This window comes from Amyelois transitella, chromosome 26 (genome assembly GCF_032362555.1).
Source record: "Amyelois transitella isolate CPQ chromosome 26, ilAmyTran1.1, whole genome shotgun sequence".
NCBI lineage: Eukaryota > Metazoa > Arthropoda > Insecta > Lepidoptera > Pyralidae > Amyelois > Amyelois transitella.
Window position 1 is genome coordinate 5868818 of NC_083529.1, and position 21536 is coordinate 5890353.

Genomic DNA, 21536 nt, shown 5'->3' on the forward strand with positions numbered 1-21536 from the left:
GATTAACAACAAGCTTCACGATGTCAAAGAGACGTGAAGGAATATAGATGAAGGAACATCGTGAAAAATAAAAAAAACTGCCAAGTGCGAAGACCACGATCATCAGTAATAGTGAACGCGTCGCGACTTTCAGTATTGAAAAAAACAAGAAATAAATTTTTTTATGAAGTTTATTTTTTATACGTGAAAGTACATATACCTCTAGTCGCTTACTTACGACATCCACGGGAAAGCGATGGAGTGGTCTCTTTTCGGTAATCTCTAATACTACGACAAGGAAAAACTTTTCCAAAATTCGGAAAATTTTCATAACTATAGAGACATTTGGGGAAAGGGTGATTCTGGATAATCAAGGAAATGGATGTAAGAAACCGACTGGACATTCCGGTAATAAGACCTATCATGCCGAGAGCTTATGAATAACCCAACCCAATGATAATATCCAAGCAACAGTTAAAATTATATTTATAATTTAAACAAGCACTTGGGGAATACCCTGTGACAAAAGATGCAGTCGAAATCGACACAAACGATATGACATAGGTCTGCGCGACCGTTCATTGGACCGGTCTTAAAATCACAATTACCCACAACTAACCACCTTAATAATACGATAATAAAGTCCAAACACGATTGTAACAACAATGATGCGCATACGCAGCAGTCATTTGTACCAGTTTCGGAATAAGACGCCTCAGAACACGACGCGCCGTCGACCGAAGCGGACGCGTTGGTGTCCTCAAAAAATAATAAAAGTAATGAATACGTGCTTGGTGATAACAAAATGAAACTTGTTGTGCCTGTATTATACGTGATTGCCTCGTCGAGTCTCGTCCGAGGGCGTGAGTGTTGTTTTCCTGTTTCTATATTATTTTTACTATAATATGCAACGTTCTGTTTTTACTCGGATCCTGTTGGCTATCGCAATTTCGAAACCGGTACGATGTTTGTTGAACAGGATAATCGCTAGAATATAATGTGTGATCTTATGAGTGTTTACAATCCAATGTCAATTACCTTACAACAAATTGTGTAAAACTTACAAATAACTGTGTAACTCTAGGTAGACAGGGCTTATAGTGTGATAAGGACTCGGCTAGATCATTGCTTCAAATCCCAACTAATATTATGAAAGTATGTTTGTTTGTTTGTAAGGTCTTCACGCGTTATTTACTGATCATAAAAAATATTTGAAAACAATATAGAGTACCTTTCATACCAGTAAAAACTACTGTTCCCGTGGGATTTGCAAAAAAACCTGTATTCTTTTGTAGGTTGCGCTAAATGTACCGTGTGGTTCCCGGCACCAATACGAAAAATAATAGGACCACTCCATCTCTTTCCCATACATGTCGTAAAAGGCGACTGAGGGATGGGCTTACAAACATGGGATTCTTTTTTAGGCGATAGGCTAGCAACCTGTCACTAGTTGAATCTCAATTCTATCATTAAGCCAAATAGCTGAACGTGGCCATTCAGTCTTTTCAAGACTGCTACCCCTACAGGCTCTGTCTACCCCGCAAGGGATATAGACGTGACCATATGTATGTATGTATGTTGCGCTAAATTCGCGCACGCGAAGCAGCGGGTAAATAAGAGGATATTGATATACAAGTAAACCGCAGACAACGGTGTTCTAAAATTAAAAGAAAACGTACAAATAATTACGTCTTTATCCTTTACGGTGTAGACCGAACCTCGTCTCTTAAAGGCTGAAAGGCCACCGGTGTCAGCTGTATGGCTAAATGATGGAATTGAGAAAAGTCAACTATAAGCAATATGGTGCAAAATGTACCTATACATACAATTAATGACCATAATACAACAATCAGACAATTGTCTAATTATAGAAATACCAAAGCATCTATATATATCTATATCTCTTGGAAACCCGATGATGTGAGGGCTTTTCCCAATAAACAAATTGGAATTCCCAATGACTTTAACCATTCCCACGGCAATAACAATAGCCAAGATAACTCAATCCCGCACAAACATTAGGTACGTAAAACAAAAGACTACATCCTTCAACTTGCCACGATCCCTGCATACTTCTCTCGCTTCATTCACATTCACAAGTCTCCTTCATGCAAGCTCGTCGGTTTCGGTTTTCTTTCGTTATAAATTCATTTCTTACTTAAAAATAATACCAACCTTAGTTTTGTGTGCTGTATTCTTTGTAGGTACATATTTTTTAGATTTAAACCAAATAAGCATTAATGGGGCATATAAGAGAAAAGAAATTACGGGTTACTGTTTATACCCGCAGCTTCGCTCGCGTGAATAATGCGCCATGTACAAAAACGCAACGAATTGAACGCCATCTACTAAAATCAATGAATAATGCTTCTAAAAAAAGGTTTTTTATTGTTTTTACCGGGATGAAAGATACCCTTTGTCCTTCTCCAGACTCTTAATTATATATACATACGTCATATTTCAAAAAGATTAATTCAACAACCCATGAAGAGGTAACAAACAAACAAACTTACTTACGTATTTATTATATTAGTTAGTTGGGGATAGACAATTGTTTGTTGATTGGTACAAAAAAAATATTCTATGTAGAAGCTACCAGTGAGCAGTCAACAGGAGATTTCCCTGATAATAACTGAAACTATCGTCATAATTTTTTCATATAACAAAAGAACCAACACCGAGATCTTCTATTCATTATGTTGATTTCATCAAATAAAATGTATGTAATCCAGTTACTTCCGTATGCTAATCTTGTCATTCTTGATGACCTCTTGACGCTTTCGGGTTAGTCATAGTCATGCACGATAATGACTTAATAATTATGTCAATCTGTTTTATGTGACCGCAAATCTCCACTTATCTATACTAATACCATAAAGCTGAAGAGTTTGTTTGTTTGTTTGAACGCGCTGTTCTCAGGAACAACTGGTTATTTGAATATCATCTTTAAGCTGAACATGAACACACTTTCAGTCTTCAATTGGCTCTGTCTGCCCTGTAGGAGATGAAGAAAATAAAAAAATTGAGTGACAAATCTGAGGTCTCCCTAGACCCATCAATGGAAATAAATCATATTTTTATGCACAAATAGCTACTTTATGATAATATTAATGTTTACGCGAATCAATGTCGACTTGCAAACGACAAGTGCAAATTGGTAAAATTAATATGTTTGCAACAAACGTCTTCTAAACATTGAGACGGAGTGTTCACGTCATAATAAAAAGCGAAACAGCGATAGTCTATCGCGCGATAAAAACGGCGTCGCGCGTGCCATGCTACGGAAGCGGGACAAATAACAGCGGAAAATACTAAATCCAATAGGAATAGGCTTATGTAACAACAAGAGGCCGCCCGCGACTTCGTCCGCATGGAAACCCTATCAATCCCGCGGGAACTCAAATCAAATGTTATTCTGGGTCTTCAGCTACCTACAAAAAAAAGCCTACGAGATCTTCTTGGAAATCGGTTTTTAAACTTTGAATAAAAGCAGTATAACATTTCACGGGAAACACATGGTAAATAATTGCGCAAATAATAAACGCTAACTTATAAATCCACACAAATGGTAAAGAGAGAAGATGCTTGTGTATTCCTGTATGTTTGTTGCGAATAAACTAGTTTATAATAAGAAAAATCTCACAGATCGAGTTAGCTACAAGTACTTGTGTTATGACTTACTATTCTGAATACTATATAATGTACATCCTAACTAATATTATAAATGCGAAAGTAAGTTTGTTTGTTTATTAGATTTTTTGTTTGTTGGTTGTCTCTCTTTACGCGTTATCTACTAAACCAACCTTCTTGAAATATAAATAACTACGAGTCTGGAGAAAGACATGGAGTATTTGTAATCCCGGTAAAAACTATAAGTTCCCGTGGGATTTGCGAAAAACCTGTTTCATTTTGTAGTAGGTGGCGCAATACATTGTAATTCTAAAAGCTTGTTTTCTATAAACATTTTAAATCCAAAAAAAATTAAGGATAATAAGCGTGTTCTTTAATTGAAAATGATATTGCTAACATAATAAAAACCAATTAAAGAAATCACTTTTAAGGAAAACGTTCAAAAACTTGAATCAGCAGGATATCGAGCAAAAATTACACATTTACACAATTTAATTGGCAGTATGACTAGTTCGCATTTTATAATACAGGAAAACTCGACGACTCGTGTTGAGCAAACCTATAATTTATCTTTTTTGAATGGTGGGTAATGACCTTACGGTGATGAATAGATAAAATGAGTCCATTTATTCGCCTTTATCATGCATCAAAAACAAAGATGATTCTTTTAAAAAAAAATAGGATCACTTCTCCATCTCTTTTCCATGGATGTCGTAAAAGGCGACTAAGGGTTAGGCTTATAAACTTGGGATTATTTTTTAAGTGGGCTAGCAACCTGTCACTATTTGAATCTCAATTCTATCATTAAGCCAAACAGTTGAACGTGGCCTATCAGTTTTTTCAAGACTGTTGGCTCTGTCTACCCCGCAAGGGATCTCTGTCCACCCCGCAAGGGATCTCTGTCCACCCCGCAAGGGATAAAGACTTTATTGTATGTATGTATGTGAAAACATAGATAGGGATGTTAAATCAAAAATAAATCAATATTTGTTGGGTTTAAATAGTTAAAACTAAAATACTATTACAAACAAAAAACAAATCGTAAAAATAAAGTGAGCATCTGAATTCACTCGTGTTACAATTATTCATGCAATACCTAAATAGCACTCAAGAAATTAGCGTGTGACCTTGAACAAAACTAACTTTGAATGTAATTAGGTACATACAACTGATTGGCAACCAAAACGGAAATGTTAATTTGAAAAATGCTTTAATAGTGTTTGACTTCCTCGTTACAGGCTTGCCTGGGACACCATAGGTTAAGTTTTAGATATAAAAATATCTATATATATAAAACTCTTCCGTTACTGAGTGACTGACTGACAGACAACGTACAGTCGAAACTACTGGTCGTAGACAGCTGAAATTTGGAATGTAGGTTCCTTGGGATATGTAAGGGAGCACTAAGAAAGGATTTTTGGAAATTCAACCCCCAAGGGGGGGAAAAGGGGTAAAAACGTTTCTATGAAAAATCTTATTCCTTGGGTTTATAAACTTGAAACTTGGCATGAACACGTACATAGGCAAGAAAATATGTTTGACATTATAAGTTTTTTCAAACTAACCTCCAATCGTGATTTAGGGGGTGCGATTGGGTGACTGATTTATTAACGCACAGCCGAAACCGCTCGGTATAGGAGTCTGAGATTTTGAACAGAGGTTCCTTTAGTAACATAAGTGAGCACTAAGAAGGGATTTTTGAAATGTCAACCCCCAAGGGGGGGAAACGGGATAAACTGAGCCGGGGCTGCGGGAAAGTTCTAACGAGATACCGTGGCCCCGGAACGCAAAGGGCAACTGAAGGAACGAGGTGGGTTTTAGTCAGTAAAAGTCTGACACTCCCTTCCGTTCCACCCAGAGCGGGAGAGGTCATTTGATGATTTCCCATCCTTAAAAAAAAAGACTTTGTATGACAACTTTCAGTCGTCTCTTTAACATACATAAAAACATACATAATTATGTACATACATGCATAACATTAATAACATCACGCCTTTAAATCCCTATTTTGTGTTAACACTACCCATACAAACAGCTAAAAGGAAACAAGTGAAGAGACGAAATTTGTCCGCATCCATTTTCACCTAAATTCTTAACGTTAATGAGATTTACTTTTTATTATCAGGTCAACCTAATAGTCTCACATGTACGTATAACTTCGTAAGAATTTTCTTTCAACTCCTAACCGTTGAGGAGTTGTACCTTCCATCATCAGCTCATTCACATGGGATGATGACTATCAGACGCAAATACTTAAACAGATCTATGAAATTGTCAAAAACGTAAATGCCTGTAAATTTGAGGTTTGCCCTTGATTTCCCTGGAATACCATCATCAGATCCTGACTAGGTAACAACGGGACCAACTTGAAAGTATACTCTACCGAACAAAAAAAGAATCACGTAAATCGGTCCATAAATCTCGGCGTTATCGGTATGCATAAATAAAACACCCGAATTTTATTTTCTATTAACTATCACGAGGCTACATCATCCCTGAGTAACACAGGCTATATTTAATTCCAGTTGTAACAAGATTTCAGCCTGTGGAAGAAAAAGCCCTGTCGAGATCATTTAAAAACGCTATATATAACCGAATTACACGTGGGCGAAGCCGCGGGCGGAAAGCTAGTAAATAGATAAAACTCTTAATTGCACCATAAGAGTAAAACATACAAAACAGCACAGAACAGTGTCACAGTAATCTTTCGTCTAGGATGTTTATCTTATATAGATTTTTTTGAGTATTTATTAAAAAATATAGTATTTTTATAATGTGTTACGCATGTACAAATTAATTAATTTATTTAGTCATTAATGTATTAACTGCTATGCTGTGCGTTTATTTGTTGCAGTCAATAAAAAAAAATCATTTTCATTAAAAGCGTCTTTATTATCCTTTTCTGTCCCATTTAACGTCACTATAACGGGGTCATTACCACTTAAAATATATATTTTTCATCACGTATGAGTATAATTGTATATTATCTGTAGACAAAAACATAGAAATAAGGTACACAAATTTAGGTCTAGACATCCCTTACTACCGAGTAGCGTCAGAATTGAAATAGCCTATAAAGTTTGCTTCGGATCCGGTCAAAAAGCCTCCATCATATCTTGATGGCGTCCACAAAACCTCAACTGTTTTGTTATAGATCTGCAAATAAAATCACGTGCGTCATTTGTTTAAAAAATCTTGTAATATTTTCCAGAATCATGCAACCCGCCCGGCGGTGGCGTTGGTGAATGTATATCGATACTAAGATGCCCATCTCTGGCTGCGCTGGTCAGCAAACCGACGAGGACTCAGGAGGAAGTGAATCTGCTGAGAGGAGCGTCGTGCGGATTTGAAGGGACCACTCCCAAGGTATTTCTATCTTTCTTGTGCAATTTAATTGCAACGTCCATTTTCTGATTCGTAACTTTGAAATACGTAACTGCTATTGTACCCGATATTAAAACAAAAGGTGGTCTGCGACTAAAAATTAGGTCGTTAATATAAATCGCATTATATAGTTGAGTAAAAGAGAAGCCAATTGCTTTTCGAAATAAAAACGATACGTCTAGGTTTTTCTAAACTTGTTGGAATAACTGTGATATTTCCTATACAATTCAGGGCTAAACACAAAAAAGTGTTAGCACAACTATGTCAATTGAATTCCTATTGAAATGCAACAATACTGATTGCCTATCACAGATCTGATACTGCAAGCAAGGTTTAGCTCGTGAAACAGATCCTTTAACCTTATAGAGTGATAATTTCTCGAAAGAAACTACACTAACTCTTATCTATACTAATATTATAAAGCTGAAGAGTTTGTTTGTTTGAATGCGCTAATCTCAAGAACTGCTGGTTCGAATTGAAAAAATATTTTTGTGTTGAATAGACCATTTATCGAAGAAGGCCTTAGGCTATATAACATCACGCTGCAACTTTTAGGAGCGAAGAAATAATGGAAAATGTGAAAAATAAACGGGGAAAATGATTCATTCTGACTTCAGTGATGCCCAAAATAACTATCCCACGCGGACCAAGTCGCGGACACAGCTAGTAAAAAATAAAGGTATTCATCAACGCGCACGTAACGTACCTTTGTTTTATCTCGAACGTTTCGAAGTTACACAAATATTTTGCTTTAATGTTTCAGGTATGCTGCCCAGCAACATGCTCTACCCCGGAGGGCATGGAGGGGCAATGCGTGGACATCTACCAGTGCGGACATCTGGCTAGCATGCTGAAACCGCCCGTCCCTAAGGATGTGGCGCAGTACTTACAGAAATCTAGGTGAGAAGAAATTTTATAGGCAATTTAATTATCTTCAGATATCTCCATACAATGTCATTTTCATCAAAGTGGAAAGAAAGCGAATTCCGCACTCGAAGCTCTATAACAGATGGTACAACTGGGAATACGCAAAGATGAGAGAAAGATATTTTTATAGAATTAAATTCAAGAATTATTATCTATTTAAGTTTCTAATGTCAGATAGACAGATGTCAATATACATACAGATGACAGAATAGTTAACAAAATCACTTCCTATAATGATGTTTTACAGGCGATTAAAAGACAAAAGCACTTACAAACAGAGGATAAAATTTTGCTAGTTGGTGTAATAGAGGCAGCCGAACTTGTACGAGCATGTAAAGTAACACACGATTTATAACATTCGATTTTTATGTTCGAACAGACGCAAAAATACAAACAAGTAATTTTTTTCATCAGATAACATCATTGATTTGATTTGAATCTCAATTCTATCATTAAGCCAAACAGCTGAACGTGGCCTATCAGTCTTTTCTAGACTGTTGGCTCTGTCTAACCCGTAAGGGATAAAGACGTGATCATATGTATGTATGTATAACATCATTTAATGACAACCTTTCAATTATAGATGCAACGGCCCGTCACAATACAGCGTGTGCTGCGGCCCCGCGCCCACCACTCCGGCGAGCGGCGTGGAGGTGGGCAACTGCGAGAACCGGGTGTTCGCGCTCCCTCCCGACCCGAGAACGCGCTGCTGCGGCGTGGACAGCAACGGAGCCAACAAGATTATCGGTTAGTTTTGTGATGGCTGGTTTTGGACCCCTTGGCTGTTGAAATAGGTGATGAAGGTAACTTGATGATTTAGTGATAGCTTCCATTATAGTTGGTAGCGAAGAGAAAATATAATGTCTGCCAGCTGTTTCTATTTCAGACTATATACTAGATTATTACGACGATTTTTCGATACATACGCTATGGGAGCGTGAGTAAATTTAGTTATATGTAATGCTTGTAAAGATACTGAATTGAAATCAAGGGAACAAACCTAAAATGAGACTTCATTAGTCAAGAAAAATAGCCTTGGCTTTAGTCAGATTTCAGTTCATTAACCATCATTATCAGACCCTGAAAACGTGTCTGATTAACGGATGCACATTTCGAACTTAGTCAACGAGTGATTATATATAAACAGAACTTTAAAATAAAAATAAATCGTCACTTATTTCAGGTGGAGAAAAGGCAAACATCGACGAATACCCGTGGCTGGTCATCATAGAGTACTCCAAGGACAATAAGATCAAGCTTCTATGCGGCGGAACCCTCATCAGCTCTCGATACGTGTTGACGGCCGGCCATTGTGTCTCTGGGCAAGTCCTGGATATTGGCACACCGTAAGTAGATGTTACTGACGATTTCAGTCCTATTGGAGATTGGAAATTATTCTTAACTAACTTATCTGAACCTCAATTTCATCATGATGTAACTGAACGTGGCTTTTGGGAAGTAATCAATCTAAAAACAGGGACAATAGTCTCACGAACAGCATAAGTAGATAAAATTGCTACAACAACCTCTTTAAAATTTTCACTCAGTAGCGTACTACATCTTTTTCCAGAAAGAACGTCCGTCTCGGTGAATACGACACCACCAACGACGGCCAAGACTGTGTCGACGTCGGCGGGGGCCAGGACTGCAACGACCCCGTCTTGATCGTCCCCATAGAGCGTTACTTCTCACATCCCGAGTACGATCCGTTGTCTAAAAAGAACGACATTGCGCTGATTCGATTGCGGCAGAACGCGCCTTTCACAGGTCAGTTGGACTACGAGTAAATCTGACACTTTGAAGTTAGGAAGCATTGGTGTGGTGCGAAAGTTTGTGGCCATACATACAATACAACGCAGCCTGGGTCTGCAGTCAAATCAAGGTTATACTGAATCATATTCATCTTCAAAGTCGTAAAAGTCTTCAAAGTTATCCACCAAAGTTTTTAGAAATTTATAATGTGTTGGATAACCCGTTTCAGACTTCATCCGACCCATCTGTCTTCCCACCACGGACGTGACAACAGGCCGGTCGTCCAATTTCAACATGACTGTCGCCGGGTGGGGCGCTGTCAGCGAGACCGTTAGCAGGAGCGCCATCAAGTTATATGTTAAACTACCCTACGTTGATAGACAGGTAATATTAACAGCAGATAAGGTGTCGTTAATAAAATACATAATTCCTGTGACGACATCGAGAAACCAGAGGAGCAGATGTAGTAGGTTTTTTCTAATGTAGCGATTAAACATGATGTTATTTAAGGTGCCGTGTGGTTCCCGGCACCATTACAAAAGAGAATAGGACCACTCCATCTCTTTCCCATGGATGTCGTAAAAGGCGACTAAGGGATAGGCTTATAAACTTGAGATTCCTCTTTTAGGCGATGGGCTAGCAACCTGTCACTATTTGAATTTAAATTCTATCACTATGCCAATCAGCTGAGCGTGGCCAATCAGTCTTTTTAAGACTGGTGGCTCTGTCTACCCCTCTAGGGATATAGACGTGATCATATGTATGTATGTATGTTATTTAAGTAAATGAAAAATAAGATTCATCAATATTAATAAGTTGATTAAGCGTGGCATTCAGTAGCCACGTCCATGTACGTAATTTACTATGTACGATGTTACATTACCTCAATAGGTAGATCTTACATAAGGTCTTGAGGTTGCGTGTAATCCCACATAAAGTGTGGGAATCTACATCGTGAGGTTTCGCATCCAACTTGTTGGAAGATCTTCATTTCTGCGGCGAACGAATCCACCACATCGCGATAACTACACATCTTGGACAAAAGCTGTCTTTATATCTTTTTACAACACTTAAGGTTCCTTCCACATATCAATTTCCAATTGTCAGAACTGCATGTTATAGTCGTAAAACTTGTGGAAATTTAATTTGAGTAAATTTGCAATGATTATTTCTCATTCCCAGCAATGCCAAGTCGCGTACTCAACGTCTCGGCGGCGCGCCAATCTCTGGGAGAAACAAATATGCGCCGGCGGTCAAAAAGACCGGGACTCTTGCAAGGGTGACTCTGGCGGTCCTCTGATGCACGAGAACGTGGACGAGAGAAGATACGAGTTGGTAGGAGTCGTCAGCTTCGGCCCGAAGCCGTGTGGAATCGAGAACATTCCGGGAGTTTACACCAAAGTTTTCGCTTACAAGAACTGGATCAACAGCGCCATACAAAATTGATGTTTCTACTTCTTGATGAATCAAATGGTATTCTTTTTTATTTGATTGAATTATTTTTGACCAGAACGTGGCCAATTTATTTGCTCTGTTACATTCAAACAGGGTATTAGAAGACTAAAAGAGTTTTTAATTGTGATAGTCTGAAATCTACTGAGTTTTGAGAGGTTTAAATTTGTGATATTTGGATCTAGCTTTCAACATTTAGAAGACATTCAGCGAATTTTCGGATTTGGCACTTTTGTTATAATATTGTTAACCTTATGAAAGTAAAACCTTTTCAAATATACTGTAGATGTCTGGCGGAAAGTAGATGAACAGTAAAAAATAATTTAGGACTGTAATAATGTAGCTATTCTAATAATAAGATTAAAATTTCCAAGTTGGAATTCAGTCAACATACATACATATAATCACGTCTATTTCCCTTGCGGGGTAGACAGAGCCAATTTTGGTACACATTCAGTCAATGTGTACCAAAATTTCAAAACTCTTATAAAATATAAATTTTTATAAATAAATTTGATTAGAATAAAAGCAGGGCCGATACGAAATATTTTGGTAGAAGCAAGAGCAACAAAAATGGAAGTCAAAGAAAAAAAAAAAAAATAAGGAATGTTGTCTATGGTCGTTAGATAGTCACACGATTCCAAACTTGAAAAGTCAATTCAATTATATTTTTGATAATTAATTTAGTCGTTAGTTTTATTTTTAAGTTAATTAAGATTGTAGTCCTCAATCAGACACATTATTGTTAAGACCATTTTATATCAATTATACCTATAGGTTTTTGATGTGACAATCTCTTGCTTTTCAGCGCTTGTTTGTAATTAATACATTTTTGTTGAATTTGTCAAAGTTGCAAAAGAAATTATCCATAGCGTTCTAACTGCTAATAGCTGCGATTATTAACTTTTTGACAATATTGTATTATTGGTTGTTGTATATGCATTTATTACATTTTGTTCATTAGAATAATTATTTTTTATAAAAATGCATTGCTCAAGTACACTATCAAATGATATATTTTTTATGAAAATTAAAAATATATATGTAAAAGGTTCTTTTTTATTTGTCCTCATTTTTATTATGCTATTTGTTATTGCTTTTTTTTTGTTCAGAGGATATTTCTCGATTTCTAAAAAGTATAACTGAGAGAATACTTATTATACAGTAGGACAAGAGCCAAATAATCTCACTCAGTTTAGATGGTCCTTTTATATCGAAGGAACCTTCAAGTTTTAGGGTTAACCTGTACAAAGAAACAAATCTTTTCACTTTTGTTCATTTAAAGGGAAAAACATCCACGAAATTTTGACGGACAACGTCTCATAATTCGATTGAGCCGGCTGCACGCACGAAAAACATGACTCAAGCGGCGTTACCTCTCTCTGAGGCGTTCCATGTAAGGCATGAAGTGCAAGCGAGAGCGCGGACCGAGCGACAAAGAGGCACAATCGGCCTTCGCATTCGGCAGCGTATACCTCCTACTCTATATACATAAAAATCTATTAAACAAATGAAATTAAAATTTTCTTTTGAAAAATGCTACCAATCAGTATTTTCTTAAGACGTTGTCACGTTCAACTATCGTCATTAAACCGACTTTACAGACAACCGATTTTTTCCTTTCCATTGTGAATCAGCGTGTCGTTGCTAAATTGAGAAACTTTACCTAAAAGTTTGTTTACCCCATATATGTATACAATCAATATCAATCTTACCTCTGGCATTAGTGGCTGCGTCTGCGATTTTCTGGAAGGCATCCAAGAAAGCGGCTATCGCGACCAGCGCAGACCTGTCGAAAATGAGTAAATTATGTTAGTTTTTGTGTATTCTTCTTCACATTTGCATAATCCGAATATATATCTTAAGGGTTGGTCTTTTAAGGGGGTAACTATAGATTTAGTAGCGATTCAAGGGCATTGTAGTTGTAAGTGACATGCCTGTGCTGTGATCCCATATGCCCTCAGATTGGCAAGAAGAGGTTTTAGTTGGTAGGTTTATTAGGTGTCAGGAGTCCCATACTGTACCCGGGTGAAGGCCCGGGGGGGTTATCCGTAAAAAGGATTTCCCCTGCAACCATGACTCTTTTCTGAGATAGCTACATTATTTGGATTAGATACAATGGAAAATAATAAATAGAAAATCTGTTTCCACCAATAATAGTCAATTTTTAACATACATGCATATAATCACGTCTATATACCTTGCGGGGTAGACAGAGCCAACAGTCTTGAAAAGACTGATAGGCCACATTCAGCTATTTGGCTTTAAGATAGAATTGAGATTCAAATAGTGACAGGTTGCTAGCTCATCGCCTAAAAGAAGAATTCCAAGTTTATAAGGGACATATAGATAGAGGGAAAGAGATGGAGTGGTCCTGTTCTTTTCACTCAATCTCAAATATGTTATTATACAATTACATAACAAAAAAAAATATGTAGAAGTACTAATTATACGGTTTGAAAAGAAAGCGGTTACGTCTTGCTCATTGAGACAGAGCTAAAGAAGTACTTACTTTAAAGCTGAATGTAGTTTTGTAGCTTTCGATATGAACTCTTCCCACATCGGCGTACTGTTCTGTAACAACGAGAATTCAAAGCATTAACAAAAAAAATCTCAACAGACATGTTTAAAATCCAGATGCTTCTATCACGGTGAGAGTGAAAACGTGTTTAAATGCACATTCATATGCCGTAACCTGTCGCTATTTGAATCTCAATTCTATCATCAAGCCAAATAGCTGAACGTGGCCATTCAGTCTTTTCAAGGCTGTTGGCTCTGTCTCCCCCGTATATGATACCACGGGATATAGACGTGACCATGTTTGTATGTATGTATGTATTCATGTAACAGATGTGTTATAACCATGATCCAATTTTGAGTTAGTTTCCTCACTTGCAAGAGTTGCGGAGGTCAGACGGGAAGCGCTTCGTGTGAAATTCTGACTTAACTTAGAGGGAAAGGGAGAGGTAGAGAGAGAGAAGAGAATGACGTGGGTGACGCAATGAGAAGATTAAGATGAGTTAATTCAACCTTAAAGTAAATAAATCATTGAAACACTATTTCTGACGCAATCATTTGAATACATACATACATAGAATGACGCGTCTTTCCCGGAGGGGTAGGCAGATAATTTCTTTATTCAATCATTTGAAGCGGCGTGAAATGTCTGGTATTTAGAATTGACGTGTAAAATAATGAGTCGGATTTGTGAAGACACTTAGATAAATAGAAACATTTGTCTATGTTTGTACCAGCATTGTAGCAAGTAGTTGCATTGAAACCAAAGCAATTAAATTTGCATTTTTAACCGCCTTAAAGAAAACATTGGTTCTTAGTTTGACTTGTATGTATGTCCGCGATTATATCGCATTACGCTGAACCGATTTTGATGTGGTTTTCAGAAAAGTGTAGAGTCACACTTAAGAGAAGGTTCAAGAAATTTTACCGACTACAAAAAAGTAGGATATCGATTGGAGGCGGTTCACTCTTTACAAAAGTTATTAATTCATTTGTGAAGTACAAAGCATGCTGTAATCATACACTTACATGCATTGCCTATAAACCCCTTTTAATACCATATATCACAAACATCTTTATCCCTCACGGGGTAGATAGAGTCAACAGCCTTGAAGACTGAAAGGTCACGTTCAGCTTCAAGGCTAAAGAATAAACTTCACATACATATGTATTTCGTATTCAGTTTTTACTTCGGGTCCCCAACTAGACCACCCTTAAGCAATAAAATCTATTTCGACCACCCCTTTAACAACCATCTATCTCTCTCACACATAACTTCATAACAGCAATCTCTTTTCCTCATAATTAACATGTCATATGGTATTGAGTTCCCTCTTTTTTCAACTCTTTGAAGATTGCCGACAACTATTTCAATATAACGGGGCGCTTAACCGTTCCCCTGCTTTCGACAACGATAAAATGCTCATTTTCTTACCAACACATGATATTAAAGTAAGTAAACTACCTATATTTAAAACTAGCTGTGCCTGCGACTTCGTCCGTGTGGAATAGTTATTTTGGGCATCATTGAAGCCCTCAAGTATTTACCCGTTTTTTTCACATATGCCATTATTTCTTTGCTCCATGTAGTTATAGCGTGATGTTATATAGCCTAAACTCTAAAGCCTTCCTCGATAAATGGTCTAATCAACGCAAAAAGAATTTTCAACTTGAACAGTTGTTCCTGAGATTAGCGCGTTCAAACAAACAAACTCTTAATAATTTGGGTACCTAATAGATGGTGAAAACTCCTGTAAATAATAATAAATAAAAGAAAAGTTTGGTAATAGAATGTTGTAAGACACTGGTGCCTGAACTACGGTTATCCAAAGAAACAACATACATACATAAAATCACGCCTTTTTCCCGTAGGGGTAGGAAGAGGCTACATCTTGCTCACTTGCCACGATCTCTACATACTTCATTTGCTTCATCCACATTCATAACTCTCTTCATGCAAGCTCGACGATTTCGGGTACTCTTTACCTGACCCTTTGCCAGGACGTCCTTAATTTGCTCAAGATACCATAGAATAGATTTTTTTTCAAAATTGGATACAAGGTGTCACTTATTGACGTCACATCATTTAAATCTAATTATAACTACTACCGCTTCCAAAGCGCATGTGTAAAAGGAGCGGCAGTACAAACTAAACTGCAGCATTTTCATCGGAGTTTTAGTCCAGGCCTTCCCACACCCATTCACTAGATAAAGCTGGATGTATGTATAAGTATATTTTACAGTAATATTACCATTTTAAGATGTATGAACACGTATGAGGTTGAGTATATATGGTCACCGGTAATTGTATAACGGTGGACCATTGGACAATTATGGTAGTTTACTGTAAGCGGTCACCGGCCGCTGTGGTAAAAAAACATATTGAGTTTGGCAACGGTGCGATATTGTTTTATTACTTTAGACTGTGACATGAAATGTATTGGCCTAGATTTCTTTGCACTCGTGTGATGATTTGTAGATTTCACGTTTATATTACATAGGAAATTACAAGTTATATAGTGCCGTGTGGTACCTGGCATCAATACAAAAAAGAATAGGACCACTCCATCTCTTTCCCATGGATGTCGTAAAAGGTGACTAAGGGATAGGCTTACAAACTTTGGATTCTCTTTTAGGCGATGGGCTAGCAACCTGTCACTATTTGAATCTCAATTCTATCATTAAGCCAAATAGCTGAACGTGGCCATTCAGTCTTTTCAAGACTGTTGGCTCTGTCACCTAATACATGACATTTATTTTTAAAATGACATTGACAATTGTAACAGTGACATAAAACCATAAAGCGTAAAACTACTATTCACATATTTAAACATATAAGACCTACATGAGCGCTATCCAAGCTTCACCCCTTACCACAATGATGACCCCATTATCATGGTTTTTATCCCATTCCGAATTGACATCACACATACTGATTGCATGCTTAGTGATCGTTAATCCAGGAGGTGAAACATCGTAAAAGGACCCATTAATAAAGGGTAATTGGGAAATTGGCGCCTTCGCACATTAAGGATTAGTGGTTTAAAGTCTGATGCATTATTACAAAAGCCTTCATTTATCTACTGATCGTGCCAAACTCTTAGGAGTCCCTACTCCTGAGAGTTTGGCTCTCTCTCCGTAATGAAATCTCCGTAATGAAAAGTACCCTCTGGAGAAGTATTTTATCGGTGGCGCTAAATACGCACGGGCGGAAGTTAGTTCTACATAAAAATGCGTCAAATGCAAACAGAAATCAATTCCAGCTCAGCCCACTCCGCAATCACATCCTATCAGCTATTCCTGTCAGCGATCTCGACAAGGGCACTTTTTCTGAACGACAAATACTCCATAAAGCCCGGGGCCGAACCCTTAACGCCAAATTGTCATGTCCGAAACCACTCGGCCGTTTAATATCCGAGTTACACGCCATTGTTTACACGACACGTCACGACACGACTTTCTCTGTTTTGACCAGCAGCCCGATCGCGGTTAACTGTCGCAGCTGAACCTTAAAGACAGCACACTAAAACCACGTCAAAATCAATGAAGGTCTGAAAAAGGGGCACTCACCAAGTGGTAACATAAGAAACTCTTCAAATTTGTCACACTTTTTAGAATAGAATAGAATAGATTTATTTTCAAAATTGGATACAAGGTATCACTTATTGACGTCACATAACTGAAATCTAATTATAACTACTACCGCTTCCAAAGCCCATGTGTAGAAGAAGCGGCGGAACAAACTACACTGCAGCATTTTCATCGGACGTCAATTTACAAATATAGATCTCTTCTGGTGTCCTGTATGACAGGTTCCTTCGGATACCTAGTTCAGGCACCAGTTCTCCACAACAGACTTATGTATATTAGTTATGGTATAGTTAAGACACCAATTGTATTGTTGTGGAGAAAAATAAAGTTCCTTTTTATTTATTTATTTATTTATCTTAAATCTAAATCGACGACGAATGCACATTGTCTACATTAAAAAAACATGAATTAATGTAGAACTACACTGCAGTGCTGCGAGGGTTCGCGTTGCAATTTGACGAATTCGCGAAGAAAGAAGCTTGAATTCATGTATTTATGGAAGAAGGACAGGCCGAAGAAGTCATGACTAGACGTTACGATAGATGATATGCGAGCCAAAGGAGTTAAATCTGAGGACGCGAAAAACCGGACAAAGTGTAGAGAGTCGGAAAGCTGACCCCGGGCCGCGAAGCTTGGCAGTGGAGGGTGCAACTGGGACCACGTTAGAGAGTCATATAAAGAACTAAGCCCTACTTTCTTGCCGTCATTTGAAAATACTAAGGACAATTTAAGGCCTGAGGCGTCGTTAGGTTTTAAAGGGTCGCGCCATTGTCGAGTTCAACGACCCGCGGTTTAGCTTGTTAGGGAAAACTGGAACACTTTCAGCTATTTACAGCTTTATATGTGCGATTTGAATATTGCACGGTCTTGTGGAGATTACTATAGCTACCGGTACACACACACACACACAACACGTCTTTATCATTAACATAGTTAAATCGGGATAATTAAGACTATACATACATACATACATAAAATCACGCCTTTTTCCCGGAGTAGCAGGCAAAGACTACCTACATCTTTCCACTTGCCACGATCTCTGCATACTTCCTTCAATTCATCCAAAATCATAACTCTCTTCATGCAAGCTCGGCGATTAATTAAGACTATAGAAGTGAGAAATTTTTAGTGTTCTTTCTTCTTTCCCCTGGCGTCAATACCGGTTACATCCTCTTAAGGTGAGGGAAAACATCGTGAGGAAACCTGCCTATTCAGGCCACTGAATGTGTAACCATGATCGATCCAATACGGTTTAGATACCCCTGCAAAGGTTGCGGAGGTCAGATGGGAGACGCTTCGTGTAAAAACCTGGCACACCCAATCCAGGATCCATGGTCAAAGGCATACCCCGGGCTCCTCTCGAGACTGGTGAGGTTAGAGGTAACTGGGACTTAAAGCAAGAAGGAAGAAAACAGAGATCTGTATTCTGTGAGATATATAACCTAATAATAACATTAAGATATGTTTTTTTAAGGACAATCACGATAATTTGTATTGTATTGTAAGATTCAAATAGAGCCATAGATTACTAGCCCATCGCCTCATAGAATAATTGATCTGAAATAATTGAACGATGCACGTCACAATTTACTTTACCGCCATCCAAACAAATACGTCTCATTGCTTCATTGATACGTAATATAAAACTAACCATAACAAATACTAATTATAATTTACTGCTTTCCCTGCCCAATATTTATGTCAAATCGCTCATCAAGTTTTGATTTTACGTTCTACTATTTAGGTTTACGATTCCTTCATGGACTGGTTAACAAATAGACAAAACAACATTTGCTGTATTTAAACGAAATAATAGCAGTTGGTATACATAAAACATAAAATCACGCCTCTTTCCCGAAGGGGTAGACAGAGGCTGCATTTTTCCATTTGCCACGATCCCTACATATTTCTTTCGCTTCATCCAAATTCATGACTCTCTTCATGCAAACTCGTTTACGGTTCCCTTGACCTAACCTTTAAACATGTTTTGATTTTAAAATATTATTATGTAATATTTATGTTAGTGTCTATTTCTTTTTACATCTATGATTCTCACTGCTATACAAATACAACGGCTATCATTTCGACGGTTTACTACTATAATATAAACATAAATTATTACGAATGCAATAAAACAGATTCTGAAAATCTTTGGTTTATCTCACCGAGTTTTGCAATCGAGACTGAATTTAGAGTAATTTTACGCCTCTGTCGGTCAACGTGTTTTTCTATTTACAAAAAAACGTAAAAAAAAGCATTCAAAAAATGTTACTGCTGAAATGTTAGCAATGTGTTCTTTGAGAGACAAACAAAAAAATGGAGCAATCGGGAACATGCCTAACTGAGCAAAAAATCCATCTCCACTAAAATCAGGAATCACCACAGTACTTCACATGCCAATTCTCCTGCTACTGTCGTTACGAACAGGCAATTGGTTTTGACTATTATACATTAATTTACATACATACATACTATTACGTCTGTATCCTTTGCGAGGGAGAATACAGCAAACAGGATCGCAAAGAAAGTGCCGTGTGGTTCCCGGCACCAATACAAAAAAGAATAGGACCACTTCATCTCTTTCCAATGGATGTCGTAAAAGGCGACTAAGGGATAGGCTTACAAACTTGGGATCCTTTTTTAGGCGATGGGCTAGCAACCTGTCACTATTTGAATCACAATTCTATCATTAAGCCAAATAGCTGAACGTGGCCATTCAGACTTTTCAAGACTGTTGGCTCTGTCTACCCCGCAAGGGATATAGACGTGACCATATGTATGTATGTATGTAGGATAGCAAAGACTGAGAGGCCACGTTCAGATTCAAACAGTGACAGGTTGCTAGCCCGTCGGCTACAAGAAGAATCCCAAGTTTATGAACCTATAATTGTAGCCCATCATAAATATCATTGATTTAATCCATTTGTAAAATCACTCATATTTCCGAAGGTATAAACGTCGACCACATTTTTTCACTTGCCACGATCACTGCACACTCCATTCGCTTCATCCACATTCGTCACTCTCTGCACCCCATCTCCTCTTACATTAAACTCATGCTAACTTTTCATTAACAACGATTCCTGCATACTCCTACGCTTCACGCACATTCATCATTCTCCTTGAGGTTAGAGTACTCTAACTTCAAACACATGTTTTTTTGCGAAATACAGTAACAGGTAAACATTTTAATGTAGCCGACTTTGATCTCAAATGTAAACTGTAGTTTTAGTACAACTGTATCCAGTTCACAGCAAGTTTGTTTTCGTTTCCAATACCCAAATACTAAAGGTCGATGCCCTCGTGACCAATATCATTATTCTCCTGGCGTTACTCCCGGTTTCTCAGATCTCTGGAGAGGGCAGAAGCGTATTTAAAAAAAATGTATTTATAAAAAAAGTTAGTATCCCATAAGACAAGTCTCCAACTTACTTTGAGGCTAACTTTCTAAAACACAATGAAACCGATCATGTGAATTCTTTCACCTTTAAAAGATCTGCGGGTATTATCGACTATGCATGTACCACGGGCGAAGCCGTGGCGGGCCGCTAGTCCAGTAAAAAAAAAGAGTTACAATCATACGTACTCTATGAACTTGTTTACAAAATTTTCACTTTCCTAATCGAGGAAAATAAAACTAATAGTGCATGTTACAATTTCCGTATTACGTTTATTCATTGTCTTGCTTACATCCGGCTTGTGCAAAGATTGTCGCAACCCGTTAAATTTTCGGTAAAACAATATCATAATGTAAACAATTGTTCATTCACCTGCGGACGGGAGATAAAAATAAGACGTGTGGAACTCGTGTATTAAAAAAAAAGAGCTTCCAGGGTTTTGACTATTCGAAAAGTTTAAAATTCTATCATCAAGCCAAAAAGCTAAACGTAGCTTATCATTCTTTTCGAGACTGTTGGCTCTGTCTACCCTGCAAGGGATATAGACGTGACTATATGTATGTATGTTTAAATTTTTAGCACCTAATTTTGACTTATATTTGCCTAATGGTTAGCAAGATGAGATGATAGATTTTTTAAAATTATCAATCATAATTGTCTGTAAAAAAAATAGCCTTGTTTTATTAAGGTGATGTGTATCTTACTTTCTATAACATTTTTTATTTGCAGTTAGTGCACGTATAATAAAAGTTTTTCTGCCTTAGTCTCTTTCTACCCCAGCATGAGTGCCATAGATTTATCCTATACTACTCTATATATTTAAATTTTAATTGCATAAAAAAATGTACAAAAGGCGGACTTAATGCCGTTTGGCATTCTCTACCAGTCTACCAGCTGACCAAACAG

The 21536-nt window shown here is 37.5% G+C and overlaps 2 protein-coding genes across 2 annotated transcripts in view; one reads left to right on the forward strand and one right to left on the reverse strand.

Annotated features, from left to right (window-relative positions):
• Positions 1 to 21536, reverse strand: part of LOC106132002 (protein MTSS 2) — a 120228-nt gene that overhangs the window by 42096 nt on the left and 56596 nt on the right. The window contains exons 2-3 of the mRNA XM_060951831.1: positions 13637 to 13698; positions 12840 to 12913 (exon numbers count right to left, since the gene is read on the reverse strand). Of these exons, the coding sequence (XP_060807814.1) occupies positions 12840 to 12913; positions 13637 to 13698 (136 nt within the window). The remainder of the gene's footprint in view (positions 1 to 12839; positions 12914 to 13636; positions 13699 to 21536) is intronic.
• LOC106132003 (phenoloxidase-activating enzyme) lies at positions 694 to 11779 on the forward strand. Its single transcript, XM_060951835.1, has 8 exons — positions 694 to 842; positions 6821 to 6975; positions 7757 to 7893; positions 8504 to 8667; positions 9104 to 9266; positions 9491 to 9687; positions 9902 to 10056; positions 10855 to 11779. Exons 1-8 carry the CDS (start codon positions 785 to 787, stop codon positions 11116 to 11118), a joined length of 1293 nt encoding a protein of 430 aa, XP_060807818.1. The 5' UTR covers positions 694 to 784; the 3' UTR covers positions 11119 to 11779.

Excerpts from the sequence above, each read along its gene's own strand:
- LOC106132003 (XM_060951835.1), top strand. The coding sequence starts at position 785 with ATGAAACTTGTTGTGCCTGTATTATACGTGATTGCCTCGTCGAGTCTC. Across the intron at positions 843-6,820 it reads GTCGAGTCTCGTCCGAGGGC|AATCATGCAACCCGCCCGGC; the intron begins GTGAGTGTTGTT and ends AATATTTTCCAG. Across the intron at positions 9,688-9,901 it reads GCAGAACGCGCCTTTCACAG|ACTTCATCCGACCCATCTGT; the intron begins GTCAGTTGGACT and ends AACCCGTTTCAG.